This window comes from Scomber scombrus, chromosome 9, assembly GCF_963691925.1.
Source record: "Scomber scombrus chromosome 9, fScoSco1.1, whole genome shotgun sequence".
NCBI lineage: Eukaryota > Metazoa > Chordata > Actinopteri > Scombriformes > Scombridae > Scomber > Scomber scombrus.
This window is the reverse complement of record NC_084978.1, coordinates 10,336,227-10,357,194: the sequence shown is the minus strand read 5'-3', so window position 1 is coordinate 10,357,194 and position 20,968 is coordinate 10,336,227. Positions and strand designations below refer to the sequence as shown.

Sequence of the window (20,968 nt, the reverse complement as noted above, 5' to 3'; positions counted from 1 at the left end):
TATAAGATTTATTCTTTCGTTAGGCTGCTATTCAGTCATTTCAGCTCTTGTTTACTGTACCTGTTTGTTACTGAGTGTGCCGGCTGACTGACTGGGGAACAAAAGCAAAAAGAAGACAGTTGAACTCTTTTTGATATTAAAAAAATATGACTGAAAAGATCACTATTTGCAGTATGTAGATTTTTTTTTTTTTTAAACTAACTTTGTATCCTCCAAGCAGGATTTTTTCTTAAAGTGGTGAGCCAGTATTTTTATCCAAGTATAGTATGTAATTTATTCAACAGAAGGTTTGTCTTTCTGTCTGAATCCATGTGTGGATTTGCACCTTTGAAATGAGAGCAGGCAGGCAGGCAGGAGACATCTGCCTTTCTTTTAATGGGTATCACAAATGTTTCAGTAATTCCACTCCATCTGAAACTTCCCTCCCCTTCAAGCACACTCCCAAATTACACCAATGGAATGACGCTGGGACTGCCTTGCAGAGCATTAGTATTTTCCCCAGCTAAGAGGGTCGGAAGAATTCCTCCTGTGGGCTTGCATCATGGAAGCTAGCAGTAAATCCAGCAGTCAACAGATTCTGTGGAAAGATGTGAGTCCCTTTTTTTCCTCCTAGGGTTTAATTTATAGCTCTTGTACCCATTTCAGACAATAATTTAAATCAAACCCATAATGTATATTTCCTTTACAAATACTAAGTACAATTTTAAGGTTGCAGGGTCAAGAAAATTTGATCCCCCTTAAAATTTACAGCTCAATAAATTAAGTGCAGGTGGCAGCTGTAGTGGTTTAAAGGAAGGGAAATCCTGTGATATCTGAGTGTAAGCTTTAAGTAAAATATGTCAGGAGTCTGTCTTTATTGAAGTCAGAAAGGAGTGCAGCTTGATCTCATGCTGAGTTTTTTCTCAGAATAAGTAATATTTCTATCTAATTCTTTTTGGCTTTTCAACCTGGCTTCCTTTGTTCATTTCCGCTCTTATACTCAGCCTCACCTGAGCCACTGTGTTTGCTTTATATCTCAAATATCCTTGCTTCTTGCATGCAAGAAGCATTCAAATATGCACCAAACACTGTCTTTATTTGAGATTTTATTATTGAAAAGAGGATAGGAGAGGAGAGGAGAGATGAGGAAGAGGAGTGGGGATTTTTGGCTATGAAATCTTTCTTCCACCTCTCATATTTCACTTGTTGCAGAATTTAAGAATAATAGAGCTATACGGGCAAGAACCTTGACAGCAGAGTATTATTATCAAAAGAAAGCGCTTTGATTGTCTATCACACTTCACTGGCAAATACATGGCAAGTGTTCCACCAGATATTTATCTGGAAGTGATGGATGGATTATTATGAAGAAATCACCTGTGGCTTCTTATTTCATAATAGTTTTAAGAGGAATTTAAAAAGCATATGTACAGCATATAAGCATCATAAACCAATGCTTCTGCTTGTTGGTTATGTGAACTACTTGTGTTTTTTTCCAGTTGTTTTCTTGAAGAAGTGCTCCCTCTTTGCATGATAACAGCAGGGGGCTCCAGGCACTCTTCCTCACAAAGCTCAGGAGGAATTGCCAGGCTGATTTTGAACTCCTAAACCTTTAAACACTAGTTGGCTGGCGCTGCACACTCAGACTGTTCATCCTGTCTCCATCCTTGCCTTTATTTCTGTCTGTCTGTCTGTCTCTCAATCCCAACTTCTTCCTCTGAGTATTCACTATTCAAAGCACAGGCAGAGAGGTTTGTCCTCTAGTTAAGTTTCCACTGCTTATGCAACCTGCCACAGGAGAGCAGTGGATTTCAGCCACCAATTTTTTTCCCCCTTCTCTTCACTCTGAAAAATTCACAATGTAAGGAATTTCTGGCACTCTGATTGTAGCCCTCTGTTTTCCATCATGCCCTGAGGAATGCACAACTCTTTGATGTGCCTCACTTTTTTAAACGGTGACTGTCTCCAATATGTCAAATGAAGAATAGTGACAATGCCGACTGCATTAATGGCGAATGAATAGTTTAACTTTTTAGGAGCCTATCTTGAATAATGTGTCTTGTGTCCTTCCCCAAAGTCATAGCGCTAATGTACCAATCACACATTCAATTCATATTCAACACACACACATAGTCTAACTGTATGCCATTACTGCTGAGTAATTTTTCTTCCTGTTAGTCATGCCACTGACATACTGCATTTCTAAAATGAGAAGGAAAAAAACTGGAAATAATTTTTTTTTTTAGAACTATTCTGACTCATTGTTGTAACAGTATAAGTCAAAAGTTCACGAAAATCCCACATCTATCATTTAAAAATAAACTAAAAGATTCCTATATAGAGAAGTTGGCATGTTAAAATGCTGTCCAATCTACTGCAGCTTAACTTCTGTAACAACCTCAGCCACAAATGAAAACCAAAGCTGCTTTATCATCATTTTAAAAAGACACTAAGATAGCAACACCAATTTTGCTAATTGAAGTTTCCTCTGGGTTTTTTTTTACATATCTGCTTTTCTGTTGGCCTCTGAGACCTTCAAAAGTGGTCCAGTGTGAATGAGAAGCTTTCATTTTCTCCCTGCTGGAGCTCCAGTGGAACAAAAGCCTGTCTTTATTAATTTGTGGCCTTAAGCTTGGGGAATTGACTACAGCGGGAATAGTTTTAATTTGAGGAAAAGTTTAATAAACGTAACCTTTCTGCGGCACTTTGTGGCAGTCTGCTCTTCCCTTTGCTTGGCATGGGGATGGTTATATTTCAGTCATCTGTAGCCTCAAAAGTGGACAAACTCTGCAAAATGGCCGGTTCAAACAAGATCTATTTGGACTGAAAGAAGTACTAATAAAAGGGAGGAGAAAAAGGAAAAGACATCGATTCAATATAAATTTGAACATGGAGAGGATAAATTGAAGAACGGTTATTTGTATTTGATGATTTAGATTAGAATTTCAATACCACTTGCATGTCTGTAGGGCTGGACAATATATTATTATATTGATATCATGCCATGAGTCTAGATATCGTGATATGACATAAGTGTTGTCTTTTCCTGGTTTTAAAGGCTTCAATACAGTAAAATTATGTAATTTTCTTAACTTAGCAAACTGTTTCTATTAGTCTGTTATATTTGCCTTTACCCACTTCGTCATTATATATCCACAGTACTGATGATTATTTATCAAAAATATGACTGTGAAAGCACTAATAGTCATCATCACCACAATATTGTTGCTATATCATTACTGAGGTATCTGGTCAAAAATATTGTGATGTTGGAGTTTGTCCATATCGCCCAGTCCTACATGGTAAATATGAAGCTATGGCTAGCAGCTAAGCTCAGAGTGGAAGCAGGCTGAAAGAGCTAGCTTGTCTTTGTCCAAAGGTAATAAAATCCACCAACCAGTATTTCTAAAGCTCACTAATTAACACATAATATCTTGTTTGATTATATATGCACAAAAACCGAAGAGTGAAAATGACTACTTTTGGTTTGCAACTTCACATAACCCCCCTAAACCACAAATTGTATTTTTTTACATGTTAGTGTCTGTAAGAATTAATCAAAGGAGAAATTAAATGTTAATTAGCTTTTAGATTTTTATCTTCGGATTTCGTCATCTTTCAACAGAGACAGCCTTTCTGTTTCCTCCCGTTTCTGCAGGCTGTAGCCTTGTTGTAATGAACGGATATTAGAGTGGTATCAAACTTCTCATCTAACTCTCTGCAAGAAAGCAGACATTCCCTAAAATGTCAAAATGTTTGTCAGATAAATTGTGAGGAATATTGTTATGATATTGAGGCCATTTATATACTATATATCACTTTGATCTCATATTGCTTGCAGGTTGAGTTGGGAAAAGAGAAGAAGGCCAAGTACCACACCTACCAGCGAGTGGCTTTGGTTCTGGCTCTGGTCTTCCTCGTCTTGGCGCTCTTTGTTTTCAGCCTGAGATATCTGTGGAGCCCCAGTCTGGGGAAGGTAAGGCTAAATATCACCTCATTGTTTGCTAGTCATCAGCCCTATTGTCGCCTGTGTGTGGTAAGTGTAGTGTTTGTGAAAAACAGACTGAGTTTCCATATCAGCAAATGATACATGTTACATCAAAGAGAAAATACACAAGTAAGGAAAATAGACGGCCACACAAAGAGCCAGTGGCAGTGTCTGCAGTCCGCAGTGTATTCAACTAGATTAAAAAAAAGTGTGTGCTATGGAAAAGACAGCTGTGTTTTCCCCTGCCCATGTTTTGGCTGTCAGATCTTTAATTTCATGACATCTAGGAAACCACAAACTGCTTTTTATGATTGTAAATGTCGGACTTGTGCATTTATCTGCTTTCTATTGGCATTGTAAACATCTTCTCACAATGGAAGATCCTGATAGCTCAAAGCTGACCCTAATTGCTGTTGACCGGAGTGGCTGCAGTAGCACTGAAGCCTCTTGGCAATGTAATTGGGATAAACTCTTGTCCTGGCAATTCATCTTGTAAAATCCAATTCAATCACACTTGATGGAGAACATTTTCACTCTGCTGCTTTCCCCCTGATTTTCCCAAGGGGCCAAAAAAGCTAATTTACCCAAGCCAGAAGGAAAAATACATCAATAATTTCACATACAGAAATTGGATGCTCTATACGTTGTGAGCACCGCTGAGAATGAGACAAATGATTAAAAGTGAAATGATGGTTAAAAACATATATTTCAAACCTGCAACATATAATTCTGCTTTGTGTGTGCTGTAACATGCTGTGAAGTGAACAAGGGGATATGTACTGTGCTGGATGACCTCAGTTATACCGACATCTTTGTTATGACTAATAAACATCAACTTAGAGATCTTCCTCTGCCATTTATTCTCAGTTTCAGCTTCTATTGCGATACATTTCAATTGCTAACAGTCTTTTCTAAGCTCAGGTTAACCAAGAGTTCATCTTCACTTCCTGCATAGAAGGTATTGTCCACGTTCCCTCCTTTCAACATAGATATGAATCACCTTTGAGCCATCTCCTTTGTCCTTGTTAAATATTTCATGCCGGAGGTAGAGCAGTCATTATTTCCACTTTAATAAGCTGTGATCATTCTCACGTGGCACAAAATGTGTTGATGGCAGAGGCTGCCCAGGCGATGAATATCAAACCTGCGGACTCTGGGTTTTGCTTTAATGGGGTCTTGAGGGGAAGGCTTGTTCTCTGGCCTCCACATGCGTGCGCGAGATCGAGCCACTTCAAAGAAGAATCACCTGTCTGTCAGATGGAAAGGAAGCTCCCTCAGACACAGCAGGACAGTAAATCTCAGGTTTGTATCCTCAGTGAACCACTGTGGGGACTATTCTGAAGGCGAACAGATGGATTTATGCAGCAGATTGGTGGATGGATGGACAGCAAAATTTCGACTGGATGGATGGATTAGTTCTCCTGCACCAATGTGGCAGCCAGTACCTTGTTTGGTGAACAAGGGTATAAAGGTGCAACGCAGCAGGACAGCTCTTGACTCACCAGCTAATCCTGGGTAGCGTCTGGCACCTACATGTATAGACTCTGGGCAACAGAGCACAACATTTGAAGCCAAAGTGTGTATATTTGAAGAAACTGTTGTATGGAGGGCTATTTTTATTTGAGCACAAATATAATCATTTTTGTTGATAGTAACAACTCAAATTGAACTGCTTCTGTCAGAGTCCTCAAAGATATGTAATATATTACCTCAATGCAATAGAGAGGCATGTGTAACCACGGTTCTCTAAATGAAAATATTATCTCTCTAGCTCCAGGCTAACTCAGAAACCTGGCCAAAGCCAAAGCAAGGTGAACCCGAGAGTCTGAGCATGCATGGCTGCTTCCTGTGTCTGACAGAGGAGTCACATCAACTGCCACAGTTCACTCTAATGCTTGGTAAAGCTTCACTAATCAATAGTTTCATATTAACAATGGATCAAATGACACGTAATAATGAGCCCATGCATAATCATCACCCAACCCTGCAGTTCCTCTCAGCTATGCAAAGCTTCATAGCATCTTTCAGCTCAGTGTTTTGCTTTTGCCTCTGTCAACTTTGCTGTTTTGGTTCGGTCTTACCACTCTCACCATGCACAGTCATGTCCAGAAGCAACAGGAAACTGTTTTCAGAGGAAAAAAAACTTCAATAATCTCAGTGTATGCTATCTGCCCAGCATCAAGAGGCTAAAACACAAAATTGGTGATTAGCTAGTGAAAAGAAGAGTGGGATACCTCCCTCAGGAGTAAAGGTGGGTGAGTATTTGACTTATATATGTGGAGATTAACAAGACTTCACATTTATGTCTCTTGGATGTGTTAAGTGGTTAAACTGTTTGCTCACGTTTTCCATTAAAACTTTATAGGATGTCTTTATGTCTAGGTCAGGGGCGGAGCTGCACTGTCAGCACAAACAGAGCGGAGCGTTCTTGGGGGGCTCTTTCTAATAAAGTCATTTTAAAATTCACAACTGTAAAATAGCTTATGTATCCTGTCCCACACTATCCATAAGCACAAATAGTCAATTATTGAGCCAAGCAATCTTACTGTGTTTATATATATATATATATATATATATATATATATATATATATATATATATATATATATATATATATATATATATATATATATATATATATATATTAGAAAACATGCAGTGAAGACACTTTGTCAGACAAGTTTGTTCTGAGGAACAAATTAAGAAAAATGGCACACAGGAATAACACATAAAATAGACACAACCGTCTACAACACTACACAAGGCCTATTCAAATACAAACTAAACAAATAAATAATTCATTAACATCCTGACTGATTTCTTCATGACCAAAAGTTGAGTAAATAAATACTAATTATGGACTTCTGTGACTTTGCTGAGCCCTGAAAAGATGACAACACCTACTATTTACCAAGAAATACAGCACTGCAATTACAGAAAAATCAGGAAGAAAAACTATCTCACAGAAATGACTCTCTTACTCTCTACTTCTGTTTTATACTTTTTTTTTCGTATGACCCCACACATCTATCAAGGTTTGCTAAATTAAGCTGAAACTAGGCACTTATTATAACAGTGGTGTAAGACACGTGTGACAGGTCATTATGAAGAAATCGACTTTTTTTTAAACTTCATCCTCCTTATCTTCCTGGTGGCAAACATACCTGTCGTTGTCAATGTTTATATCCCGCTCGACACACATAAAAGTGAGGCTGAGAAGTCTGGCCATTAGCCGAGATGAGAGATGTAAAAGGAGCACAGGATGCAATTGCTATGAATACAAACGCATCACCTTGATCGTTAACTTGACCGTGTGACGACATGACGCAATCACGGACACTGACGGCTGTCAGCTTTTAAATCTCCCGCCAACCAAATCCAAAAAGTGGCGGTGATCCACTCGCGGAGGTGCTAAAAAAAAAAGGTGGATTCAACCATACAAACAGGCCACAGTGCCCCCCGCTGGTGCTGTTTGCTCATAGACTGTAAAAAAAAAAAAAAAAAAAAAGAATAATAATAATAATGGACATAGCCACCTTGATATCACCCACTGGTTTGTGGACTACTGTTTTGAAGCCTCCCGTTCACATTTTGACCATCGCCATCTTGGATTCTTGGAGCCAGACACAAAGAGCACAATATAAGTTATTTGATAGAAGCAGGGTTGGGACGGTTAGTTTGGAAATGTGATAGGTTACAGATTACTGGTTACCCTATTTAAAATGTAATAAGTAATGTAACTATTTAAATTACTTAATCAAAGTAATGCATCTTATTACATTTGATTGCTTTTCTAATTTTCTAACAAATGTTTTCAGCTCAGTTCAGGCGTTTTTTATGGATACTGACATGATTTATAAGGGAGATCATTTTTTTATGAAGCAAGATTTATTTCTCATTTGAATATGTATTCATTAGTTCATGTAGATTTTGGAATATAAAGTAAAGATATTTTATGAGAAAAGTCAAAATTCTGGCATGGGCTTGATTGGTACTGTGACACCATTTAAACCCACGTCATGATTTATTTACAAAATTAAAAAAATATTGATTTCAAAGAAATATTCAGTAACATGTTAAATGTTAAAAAATGAGGAAAAAACCCTCCTGAAGAAAATCTTAGAGGTCTAATTTCCGATGTAACCCCCTTTGTTATCATCAGCATTTTCATAAGTAACTGTAATTTAATTACACTTTTTATTTCTCAGTAACTGTTTCAGATTACAGCTACATTTATTTTGTAATTCAATTATGTAATGCCATTACATGTAACTAGCTACTCCCCAACACTGATGTCGTATCAATAGCTTATTGCACCAAAAGATCAGTTACTGCACATTTAAGACACATGCTGTGTGTTGAAATACCATCCTTGTCTGTCTTGGTACAGGACAAATGTGAGCTGAGTGTTTTTGCAGGTAAACATTTGATGGTTTTATTAATAACCTATAACCAACGGCAATCTATAAAGTGAGCACAAAACATATTAGAGTTTTAATCATTGTAAAATTCAAGATTTGAAAGTGTGCATGAACAGATTAATTTGTTAAAAACAAGTTCTTATAGAAAGTTCCTGATCTGATGCCTTCTCCGTATAAAATCTGTTCTCACCATTAGCTCCAACCGTTTTGACAGAGTCTGAGCACATGAGATTGTGAGAGGTGCAAAGTAGCTGTTACACTCACTTTTTTTCACAGTTAAAGTCTAAGTCAAATGATAGAGGTGCTGCAAACACACCATGGAGTCTAATGTTATTTGGAAAGTGGCATTGAACATAATGACACTTTACTTCCAGGTTTAATACAATGGGGTAAGCTCTGCTCTCAAATTGCGCTTTTTAATGTAAAGGAGTCAAACCAATACTGACAAAATTGAGAATCCACAGTTTAAAGATAATGAGCAAAATTTGTATACAAATTTGCTTTGCTCTGAAAAATTGATTCATGCACACTCGATTAACTGATTCATTGCTGCTTGACATTCGTTTTGCACTCAGTAGTTTCACTTCTGTATTTGCATTAAAGACAATTACTTGAAACTATTTTTCAACCAAAACAATCACACACACTCACATTTTATACTATACTTGACATGTTGCGTACCATTTTGACCTTAGCACTCTAATTAAAAGTTAAAACCACAGCATGACTGTAGCATGACTTCTCCCCTATTCTTGCAGTTCACCAAGGCAACGTGACCTCATGCACCCAGCTTTGTATAAATAACCACAGAAAGGTAATTTGCTCTGTGCATTGTATTTCAATATGACATGATAACCGCTCGGGATCTTCTTTTAATTACCTGCAAACATATGTTGTTACAGAGGCCTTGGGAAGATACTTTGCCATAATTTTCTCTGCCAGTGTGTGTGTGTGTGTGTTGTGTGTGTGTGTGTGTGTGTGTGTGTGTGTGTGTGTGTGTGTGTGTGTGTGTGTGTGTGTGTGTGTGTGTGTGTGTGTGTGTGTGTGTGTGTGTGTGTGTGTGTGTGTGTGTGTGTGTGTGTGTGTGTGTGTGTGTGTCACTGAAGGCGTGGTTGTGCGCATGTGATTGTATACGCATCGTGTGTTTCAGTGTGTAGATTAGGTGTCTTGCATTCTCTTTTGGCTTACGGCAAATTTCTGTTTACTATGTGCTCATTATTGTTCTGGGCCACAAGTCTCACTAGGGGATTTTGCCTCCTTGTAAATTAATCCTCTGTTATTACCAGTTTACATCAGCAACTCCGTGAAAATGGAATCTGGCTGGTGAATCCAAGAGAAAAGTTGCCTTAATAAAATTATTTTCAAAAAAATATTTTTTTATTATTATTTAAATGTTGATGTGTGTCATATGTACATGTCTGTGGTGCTGTGCATTAAAAATATGAATTGTCATATTCTTAGATTTGATTTATTTGGTCTTATTTTTAATTCATGAGCCACTTTGAGTGAGATTATCTGCAGACCAGCAGCCAGGCACAGAGTAATTGTGGACCTGTTGACATTGTAAACCAGTTTTTTCCTGGGGAACCTTGAATAGCTCATGGGTGCTGTTGAGCAGTATAGCTAAAACTGCCAGAGAAATACATGAATGTCAGACCTGAGGAAAGTGCTCCATTATTCAAGCTGAAATTGCATTGCTCACCTTGATGCCTTTCCCTCTCCGGTCCCAAGGTAGCTGCTGAGTTGTCGCTCCTGATGGCCTCTTAAAGGCCTCACTGTCAGGACCGGCTTCTTTAATGAACACTGCTGTGCTGCTGCTTTTCAACTGGTCACAGGTGTACAGCTTCTCAAGGCCGGGCACCCCTTTGTTTATTTATTGCTTGTAGGCTTTGTATACCCAACAGTCCCCTTAATGTCCAGATGTCAGTATGCAACAGGGGAAGGGAGACACAAGATTTGATCATGATATGATTCTATCTTTTTTTCGTTCTTAGTTTGTCTTTCAGAATATAACAAGACAGTGCTAACTTTTCCTTACACCCTGTTTGTTTACTCAGTATCGTGTGCAGGAATTATTATTCTGGGGAGGCAACAGGGCTTATCTAAACAGCTGCTTTGCCAGGACCTTTTGGGAGGCTTGCCCCTCAGTCTGTAATCTTTTCTGATTTTACACGTCAGGCTCATTCATTTATTAGCAAGCTAGTGTCCACTGGTGTTTCTCCCTGGCTGTTAAATTAGGCCGCTACAGGCTCCCTCCTAAGATGATGCATTATGCCTTCTACTCGGGGAACAGTCTGAAGGAGGGAGGGGATGCAGACCAGGAAAAACAAAAGAGAGTTGTTTTAAATTGTTGCCAGTGGAATGCCTGAGGTAGGAAGGCTTCATAGCGGTTGTGGCACATTGCCTTCTTCTGGGATGGTGACTGTTACAGAGAGCGTGACAGCACTGCCAAGCCCACCAGGAATTGTTTATTGTGCCATACAGCATTTTAGAATGTATGTCATTTTCTTTTTAGAAGCTAGAAAAATGTAAGGGTGTAAATAAGATCGTCACCTTAATTGCCAATACTTCATTTTGCCAATCCACCAGCAGCATGTTGTATGTACAGTACGGTGGGTAAACACACACAAATGCTTGCCTTTTTCTCTCTCTCCAGACTCTGTTTCTCCCTCCTCTCTGTCTCACCAGTGTGACTGCCAAGTAGACTCCTCTGCTCTGTTGTACAATTTAGAATGTGATTGAGCTTTCACATCCACTTTCACTCTCCCAGTAAGTCTGCAACGCTTCAAGCCTCGATGTGCATTCACAGCCACTATGCTGAAGCAGGCTGCAGAGAACTGAACAGCAAACCTGGAAATACTTGGTCCATCTATCCTTTTTAAACATATTTTAGGCTGCACTTTAGAAACTGTGATGTTATGCTGCTACATAACATGATAGATCATGATTTTAGAGATGAGTAAATCTCTATTCTGAATAACAGCTGTGTCTGTGGGCTCTGCTATATATCTCCCAGCAATTAAAAGGTTGCCTTGACTTTTTGTGAGTTTGGCCCATTAGTCACCTTACTCAATATGTGAGGAGAGAAGCAGCATCTAAATCATCCCTGCAGGTCTCTGTCTGGTACTCAGTGTAACATTTCAAGTTAAATAAGCATAGTTTATCAGACTTTTTTATTATTTTTTTAAATACCAGAAAATGAGAGCACCTCTAAAAGTTGAATTTTTAATGACTTGCATCTAAACCTACAAGGCTTTTCCAAGTTTTTTTACCTTATTTTTTTGTATATTGTTGAAGTAAACATGATCAGCACCACACCTTTAAAGGAAGATCTTGCATTCAGTGAAACAAAGTAAGGTTAGGTTGTAAATGTGCAATTAACCTCTTTAATAATGATATATTTATTCCAGATCTCATGGATTCATAAGTCACAGAATCGATCACATGATATTCTAACACACAGTATAGTATAGTATATATATAGTATAGTGGGGTGACCTACTATGACTCTGGTATCATTTCAATTTTACATGTGATGATTCAACCCCTTGAGCTCTAAATTGTTTTCATATCACTGTCACAAAAGGATAAGTCACTATATGGAAGTTTACAAAACTGTGTAAACACATAAAACACATTTTTATACTTTTGTAACCTTTAGATTAAATGCACCCTGTTGATCACATCACCCACTCACTAAAGTAACACGAGATATGAACAAAAGGGGCCTGTTCATCAAAACATTGCTCAATAGCACCACTAGTGGTCAAAAGGCTCCACAGGGTACAGTTTAGGAGCTGCACATGATGGTAAAATGTGGAGTGAAACCACAGTTGAATAGAGCTTTCTCATAGCAGACATTTTGACCAATCAAACACAGGTGTAAATAATAACACCATTAATTGCATTGCAATAATTGCTGAAACAAAGCCATTGTTAAAGTTACCGGTTCCATCTGCGCTTTTCCTACAATGACATGTCAAAATGTCTACTAAGAGAGAGCTCTATGAATCTGATTCCTATATAAGCAATCAAGAAACTAGTGTGCTCTGGTGCAAAGAATGCTATTAATATTCAGGTTAGCATGTCAGGAGGCAAAACACCATTTGAACATGATTGACAGGTTTTGTGACAGTGAAGAAAAGCAGAACTGATGAAGCTCATTAAGCAAACACATCAGTCAAATCCAGCGGATGAAGAAGCATATTTTGCTCACTGCCAGTATAGCAGGAAGACCATGTGTCTTTTGTGTGTATAAACTTTGGCTATATTTAAATGGCATATTTCATTTGCACAGCTGAAACTAATGAGAAACAGTTCATGTTCTTGATCATGTTAATTTATGCAATTTCCCTGGATGAAAAAATCCATTTACATGTCAAGGGTGTGTGAAATCTTTGCAAATGGAGGCATGACAGACAACGTTAGGGAACCACTGCAATACAATATCAGCAATAGTAGTGTTACATGCCAGTTAGCAGTACTGAACAACTTCCTTATACTGTATGTCCACGTGGTGAGTTGAACTTGTTCCTCTTCCCTCTGTCTCTGTGTTTGACTCACAGTATGCTGTCTTGATTGTTGATGGCTCAGTTGCCCGTAGGAGCCATCTAAAATTTAAAGCAGCTATTGATATTTCATAATACCAATGTATCAAATGAAAGTGTGTAATGTGAGATACAGAGCTACAGAGAATTATCAACCGACACCACAGCTCCTCTCATCTTTAAGGAGTCTTGGCTCGAGTTTCAGTTCATTGTTTAGCTGTCCAGCCGCAACTTAACTTCTCTGATTCATTCTCACTGTGCTCATAGTGTAATTTTCAGCTACAACGGGTAGTTGTTTTTAGAGAAAAAAATGTAAAAATCCAAACAGACACAGTTAACAATTGCCTGTTGAACGTAGTGGAGGATTTAGAGCCACAGAGACCACAGAGACCAAACACAGCACATTCACCAAGTCAACAGAAACACAACTCCAAATTAAATGAATGATAATGTTGGTCTGTAACTGCTGGATGTATAAATATTCGCCATATCAACTTAAGAGCTGATAATATGTCAGCGTTCTGTTTATGAGGTGTTTCTGCTCCCCCCAAGTGGCCAAAAAATCTATTATTGCAGATTTAAAATGTGTTATATTTCGAAGCATCTAAATGCTCTGAACAATCTGTGTTTCTTTTCCCTTTCATACTGGATGTGTAGTTATCCAGCACTTATCACCAGGAGTATGATGGATGACAGCTGCTGCTGCTGGGCTGCTGTGTCTCATTTGCCCAGAAAATGTACTTCACTTTGTCAGTTGATTATGATAAAGCTTGTCAAGATCCTTTTCCTGGTGTTCATGGTGGCAACAGGACTGACCCACTGACCTGCATGAGCAGCTAGAACTCAGATGGATGAAACACAGAGCTTTATTCGTGTTAAATACAGGAGGATGATGATGGTTGATCCCAGGGTGTGAGAGGAGGTGCGTCATTCTGAAAACACAGTTTTCTTCTAACCCGTTGCACCCGGGGTCTCAGACTCTTTAAAGTACAGTGGGTCCTCTGGGCTTTTGTCTCTCGCTGAGATAATGTGGGGCTCATTAGCTGTCTGGCAGGAACAAATAATAGCCTGGGTGAAATGTTGCAGGGTTTAATTAACAACAATGCTGTCATACAGTACACATTAATATCAAAATTCATTTCTGCTGAGGAACAGACTATTGGGACTGGAGCTTGAACATCTTACATTATGCCATACGACTTTACCAGTTTACACCTCTAAAGAGCCATCACATTAATCACTGGCAATCACTAAATCTAATTTTAATGAAGTCACAAAAGAAAAAAAAGTGCATGTCTTATATTTATTGCTGAATTAATTATATAGACCACGTTTCACAAATTCATAACTAAAGATGAAGAGCTGATGGTGTTAAATAATATTTCAGGTATGTAATGAACCTGGAAAGATTGTCCTGTCTGTCATGTAGCTCTGGTGGTAACCCCCTTCCTCCTCCCCAGTGTATATTCACCTGTTTTCATCTAGTGTCACCTGATCTTTGACCTAAATTACCCATGTGATCCCCTGTGAGCTTCAGGGGTGTTACAAACCAATCTTTAAAACTATCAGTGCACGGTGTAGTCTGCTGTGTCTTTAACCTTTTTTACAGTTTTTGTGGAGCAAAACAACATTTAAGTGCACTTGAAATTCGTGTGAAGTCATTATATTTGAATAGCCCAATGATAATCATATAATCTTTACAGCTATTCAACACATTGCCTAATTTGTTTGCAAATTAATTCAACATTTCATATTGAATTCAGACTTTTATGTCAGGTTATAGTTAGAGATACAAAGTGTTTTGTTTTTTTTCTCCTGTGCTGGATCGAATCCAAGCTTTGTTGCTCCAAAAGCAATCTTTTTTTTTCATTTTTTTTATTCAAATTATCTGTAGAAGTTTCACTTTTAAAAATACAATACAGTATGTTTCACAGCACGGCTCTCACAAACTGAATAGAGTTCCTGCAATCAACCTCAGCTGTGAATTACTGTAAAAGACATTGTGGGATGTAAAATGAGCCTGTAAAATAGAGGGTTACCAGTAGTTATTCATGGGGGTGTAGTGGATTAGGAGAATTTAAGCACCCTTTATTTCTCAGAACAATGAGAGAAAACCTGATTATTTGCTTCATCCTGAGAGAAAAAATATATATCACATTGGTCATTCCTTGTTACTGTAAGCAGCGTTCTTAAAATTTGAATCTTAATCAGTGGCAAAAACAATGAAAAGCATTAATTTGCTATTTCAAAGTGTTTAATTTGCATGACTTTCTTCAGTGGATAGCTGTGATGAACCATGTAGGTTTGAAAGTAAATTATGCTGAAAAACTGAATCAAATGATGAGGGCTTTTTTTTCTTCTTTCTTATTTTTTAGCATGATAGCATGAGACAATGTTAAGCTGTAAAATCACAGACCCAGACCATGGGGAGTATAATGTGTTGTGTTCCCCCAGTGGGTCTTCAAAGTATTTTTCAGTGTTATTAAAAAGAAGGGCAGAGCAGCGCTGACATGCAACCCACACAGGGGCCATGGCAACAGACGAAAAGCTTCTCGTCAGTACCCATAATCCCAGTGTGATAGCCCAGTGTCTCTGCATAGGACTATCACTCCCCCTTTTTTATTGTGTCTTCAAGGCAGACACATGGTGTAAACAATGTTTGAACAATTATGAGCCTGTATATCTCCCTGCAGCGCTGTTAGGAATTGTTCTAACAGTCTACCTTGTTACGAGTATTGTTGACTTGTTCTATATGTTGTAAGGCGCTGATGAAGTAATGGTAGGGGTGATTTTTCTGTTCTGGGAATATCAGCTGTGTTGTGATCATAAAAGAAGAGAAGTGGTCGCACTGTTGTAGCGATTCCAACTTTGATCATCCTGACTTAACCATGTATGTCTGCAGAGGCTGCTGTTATTGGTATTTGTAGAGGAAACAGTAGTTTGGCGTTTTTGCAGTAAACTGAATGTATATTGGATTTTATTGCTTTCAATGCATATTTTTTATGCATAAGTTGGCAAATAAATGTACTACAAACACTACTGATAAATAGCACTGCAACTACATATTGTCATCTGTTGGTGAATTTCCAGTGAATTTAAACATGTCACATCCAAAATATTGAGTGAACCTGTGCAAATGGAAATAATTCTTTCCCTTCTGAACCACAAGAAGTTCAGTCCTCATTGACTTTTAAAAAATGCTAAGCTTTTTTTTTCTTTAGTTACTTTAGTAGCTTAAAAACTTTCCAGTTGCTGTGAATGCTGTTCATCTGGCCAAATTATTGCCTTGGGTGTAAATGATCCAAATTGCAGCCTTACAGCTCTCACAAGCTGTTTCTTAAATGCCACTTAGCTGCTGGATCCCAGAGTGTGCTCTTGTTGATTTATTAGGAGGTGGAATGGCTGAAAAGCAGCAGAGCGACAAGGAGACATATCCACTATAGAGGTCACTCCCCTTGTGACTGTCTGCTTCATAGTTCAGATGCTTGCAGTCACTGCTTGCAATCTTTTGTCTGTTGAAGTCTGTTTCAGATTGTGAGATATGCCTCTGAATGCACCTGAGTCTCTGGGGGAAACCTTTGATGAATATTTCATAAACCACAGCGGCCCTTTTATTACAGGAGATTGGTCGTATTCAAATAACGTGTTCACCTCAACAATAAGCAACAGGATTCATTCAGCACTCCTGACAAGGAGCAGATTGTTCTTCCGCTCGGCACAGTGGTAACTTGACAGGGAAAGACATAAAGGGAGGATGCAACATGAAACAGTGCAATGACAGGGAGAGAAGAGAAATGGCACGACGCAGTCATAGCCAAGGTCTTTGTATCGTTTAACTTCATTTTCTTTTTTACTACTTCTTTGCTGGTTGTTGATTCCCTGGAAGCCATATCTATATCATGTCTGCTTGTGGAATTAGGGGGATGTTACATCATTTGTCATGTCCTGAAAAGGTGGTTTAACACCATCTTTAAAGGCCTTGTGAAGTTCCTCTGTTCCCTCTGACAGTTGGCAGGTGAAGATAAAAAAGTATACTCTTGGCCATTTTGGAAGCCCTTTATTCTCACCGTTATTGAGGTGAAGAAGAAAGCCACTATTTCCTTTCTCTAGTTTATCTGGGTTTGGCTAAAACTTTTAAGAAATGTTGAAAGCGGATAAAACACTGGGTAAATGTATGTCAGTAATATTTCATTTTCAGCCTAGGTAGGGTCGGTGTCACATTTGCTTGAAGACTTACAGTAACTGTGTCTTGAAAAATCTCTATGGTATATTTATAGAGCACGCACACGAGTGTAAATTTTGTGGAAGTTGTAACTGAAAAAAGATAAAAAGGAAGGAAAATAGGAACTTTTAAAGCAAAAAACACAGGGAAACATCATATTCCCCAGGCTGTTGTATAAAGAAAATACAACCCTTTGTTGTTTCCACTTTGATTTTTGTTGAGATCACAGGAACAAACTATTCCTCGAACAATATGTCCCAGTCCCTGAGTTTGTTTCCCAATACTATGCTGACCGAAAAGTACTGAATAGCTCCCAAAGTTCCCCCTACCCTTCTCCCTCCTGAACACAGCTCTATTATCAGCACAGTAGCATGTATCAAGGTGATTTATTGCCAGAGAGAGCTCAAGTTGTTTAAAATGACTGGTGTGATTAGTCACATATATGCTTCAGAGCTAGAAAAAGGGTTGCACAGTGCTCCTGTAAATTAACAGCAGCTGCAGACTGTAGTCGACCACAGCAAGGTGGTCAAATGTGGTAAGCGGCAGAGTCGCTGGGGGACAGAGAGAAAGTGGGTCATTACACCGCTTTCAGGTATGAGTAGGTTGACAGAAGAGAGAGGTAGGCTGCATTCAAGATTCAGAGGCTCCGCAATGGTTTGATTTCCGCAATGAAAATAAAACAGCAGAAGTATGATAGTCTGTGACTCCTGCCAAAATTCCACTTGAGTTAATGCACATATGTGCTCCATATATTCCATAAGCCCTCAGATAAGTCCACACTCCATTATTCCTGACAAAAAAGGTGCTCCTGGAAGAGCCTTATTATTTGGTAACCGGTTTTCAGGCTTTTTTTGTTTTTTTTAAATTGGCTATTATTTCCTCTTTGCTATTTTAGTTTTTGAAAGGATATACAGAATACCTCTTTACTGACACTCGTTAGTAGTTTCACACTGAATCAACAGAGCAGCAATATGTCTCTACAAGTGCTCCAAATTAAGGGAAAACAAAAACTACTTGGTTGTGTTAGGAAACAATGGTATAATGTTTATTGTCATGGTTAAAAGAAACACTAAAAATAAGAAACAGAAATCTCCAGTGTTAAAGTCTGATGTTTGGTTTACCCATCAAACCACCTGACTTCTTTTCTCTGCAGACTAGCTCTGTAACAACATCACACTGTGTCCTCCCGACAGACGAGAGTCATAACTATTTGAGGTTTGAGGCTTGAGGTCTCTGTCACTTGAACATATCGTTATTGGCCTGACTTTTCTCTTCAGATGTTTACGTTTGACAATATATCTTGTTCACCTTCCTTGCAACAGCTAAAATGAACTGTTAAGATGATTGATGATATTTATGTGTTGCTAATTTTAACTAACAATTAAGATGCTATCTTTGTTTAATCTTTAGACAAACATAAATGTAGAGACAAACGTGTGATTTTAGAGAGAATCACGTTATGGACTGTTTCTTGATGAATAACAGTCTATCCTCTAAGTTAGCTAGGAAATAGTGAAATGAAACTCTCTGTAAACACAAATTGTAATTTTTTGTCTTCTGTTTTTATGTGACGCAAACAAATGATATACAGCGTGTGTTCATTGGTTAGCTTTACAGGAGGCTAGCTGTCTCCCTCTATTTCTAGCCTTTAAGCTCAGCTCCTGGCTCCTGCTTCATTTTTACGATACAGACATGAGAGTGGTATCGATCTTCAAAAAAGCAAATAAGCTAATTTCCCAAACTATTCCTTTAGAGCTTTGTAGAAATGAATATCTATATAACCTGCCATACTCCTGTGAAGAACTCAAATGGAAGAGTTCCCATATCTCTCACTGATTCTTCACCGATAGCCATCAACGCCATTTGACACCTATCTGATACCAATTAGATTAAGGGCATCAGACTCCAACCAATTACATCGTGAAGCTAAAGTATTTTCTCTACCACAAAGCCTATAGAAGCAACTTCTTTTCAGGGGGATTGGTTTTGAACTTACAACTAATATGGTTTTCCATTCTGCTGCCCATTAAAGGAAAAATCCAACCTCAGATACTCTTACACCGTTAAGTATCATCAGTTTGTGATGTTTAATGCACTTCAAGGGTGTTTTTGTGATGAAATGTCATAAATTCTCTAGTTGGTAAAATCCCTTTCTTGACTGCTTTACTTTAAGGTCTATTGAGATTTCTGTCAGCAGGGGATTTTTTTTACCCTTTCTTCTTCTGCAGTGGATTTGTGTGATTATTGAGCATCAGTGCAAAATGGTGAGACTATAAAAAAGCTCTTGCTCTTTGCTCTTGTGAGACTCCAAAATCTGACCTTTATGGTTGATGTTTTAGATGGTTATACATGTTTCTGTCATTATACACCACTGTACTGTAGCTCTGCTGGAAATATCTTACTGTGGCATACCATCGTCTATGTGTTAGTGAGATATCTGCTGGAAAAAGAAAAATACTGAAAAAAACTTGGCTCAGAATGGAGGTACATGTGAGGTGTATTGCTGGTAGCTGTTTGTTTTAAAAGTGTTAATGTGCTTTAGAAGGACGCATCTATTAAGACTTGCATTTTGACACGTCCAAGCTTATTCTCTGAGAGGCTAATGACCTTAGAATGTTCCTTTACTGGCCTTTGGTACTGGCAGCTGTAAAATATTTTAACATCAAATTGATGCTTTAAGTAATTGCTTGGGTGAATTCCCAACAGCACTTTAACCCCACGCCAACCTAGTTTTAGCTTGCCATTTAATGCTACATACACCACATACTCAGATTGTGATTTTTGTTTGATTTCCAAAAACAGGTTCCACAAAGATTCCACAAAAATGCAAGAGCTCAAGCACAAGCATGCAACAACATCATCACTTTCACTGAGATCAAAACAGGCTTAGCATTATTTGATTTAAGTGGAGCCACTAGTGAATATTTGAAGCTCAGCATGTTTTTGAGCTGAAACATCCAGTGGCGTGTGTTGGCTCTATTGATAGAGCTTCCTGAAGATAAAAGGGAGGGTAAAATTGAACACTGTTTCTTAATTGCTTGCATCCAGCTATTTACCTCCAGATATAACAAAATCACAGAATAGAGTGGTGCTAATTACAATGCAGAAATGTCTCAGTGCCTTATGTTTATATTTAGAGCCATACTTTGACTTTGTGTCCTTTCATTACACACTGACTGCTGGGTACATACATACAGCTTCCAGACAGAAGTTCAGACTGCGTGCTTTGGCTTTATGTTTCAAGGGTTGCTCTAAATATGCTTCTAAGTAAACTCTGTGTGCTGGTTGATCTGAATGTTAAACATGTTTTGGTGGCTAAAATAAGACTGGATGGGTAATTACAATAAATAAACATTTGTTCTAGAGCTAAAAAGGTAAACAATTTTAGACATTATATAAGAAGAGATCTTTCCATAATCAAACATATTTGCTGGTTTGGTTTTACTAACCTTTTACTCCTTTGGACTGTAAATGAGTTTCCATACATCTGTTTTTATGCACATTTTCAATATGCACATAAAAACCCTGACTGGAAATACCAAAAATTCTGAGTGGAGATATGTCTACATCACCTTGTTGATTTAATGGTACTGTGCTGGACAGTTTGCATTAACTAGAGCTTTTTTCCCTTTTGGATGAGCCCAGCTCCTAATATTCACATACCAGTAGTAGATGGAAATAAGCATTAATTCACTTCTTCCTTTGCCAATATTCTGGAAATTCTGTTAAAATCTGCATCACATTTGAGGGGAAACTTTGCTTATGTAAGGTCTATCTAAACCTGATTGAATACTGTGTTGTTTTAACTATG

At 38.2% G+C, this 20,968-nt stretch overlaps 1 protein-coding gene across 1 annotated transcript in view; it reads left to right on the top strand.

Moving 5' to 3' along the window:
- Window positions 1-520: 520 nt before the first annotated feature.
- tnmd (tenomodulin) overlaps window positions 521-20,968 on the top strand; it is a 54,242-nt gene continuing 33,794 nt past the window's right edge. Inside the window, exons 1-2 of the mRNA XM_062425955.1 lie at window positions 521-589; window positions 3,821-3,955. Of these exons, the coding sequence (XP_062281939.1) occupies window positions 542-589; window positions 3,821-3,955 (183 nt within the window). The 5' untranslated portion in view covers window positions 521-541. The remainder of the gene's footprint in view (window positions 590-3,820; window positions 3,956-20,968) is intronic.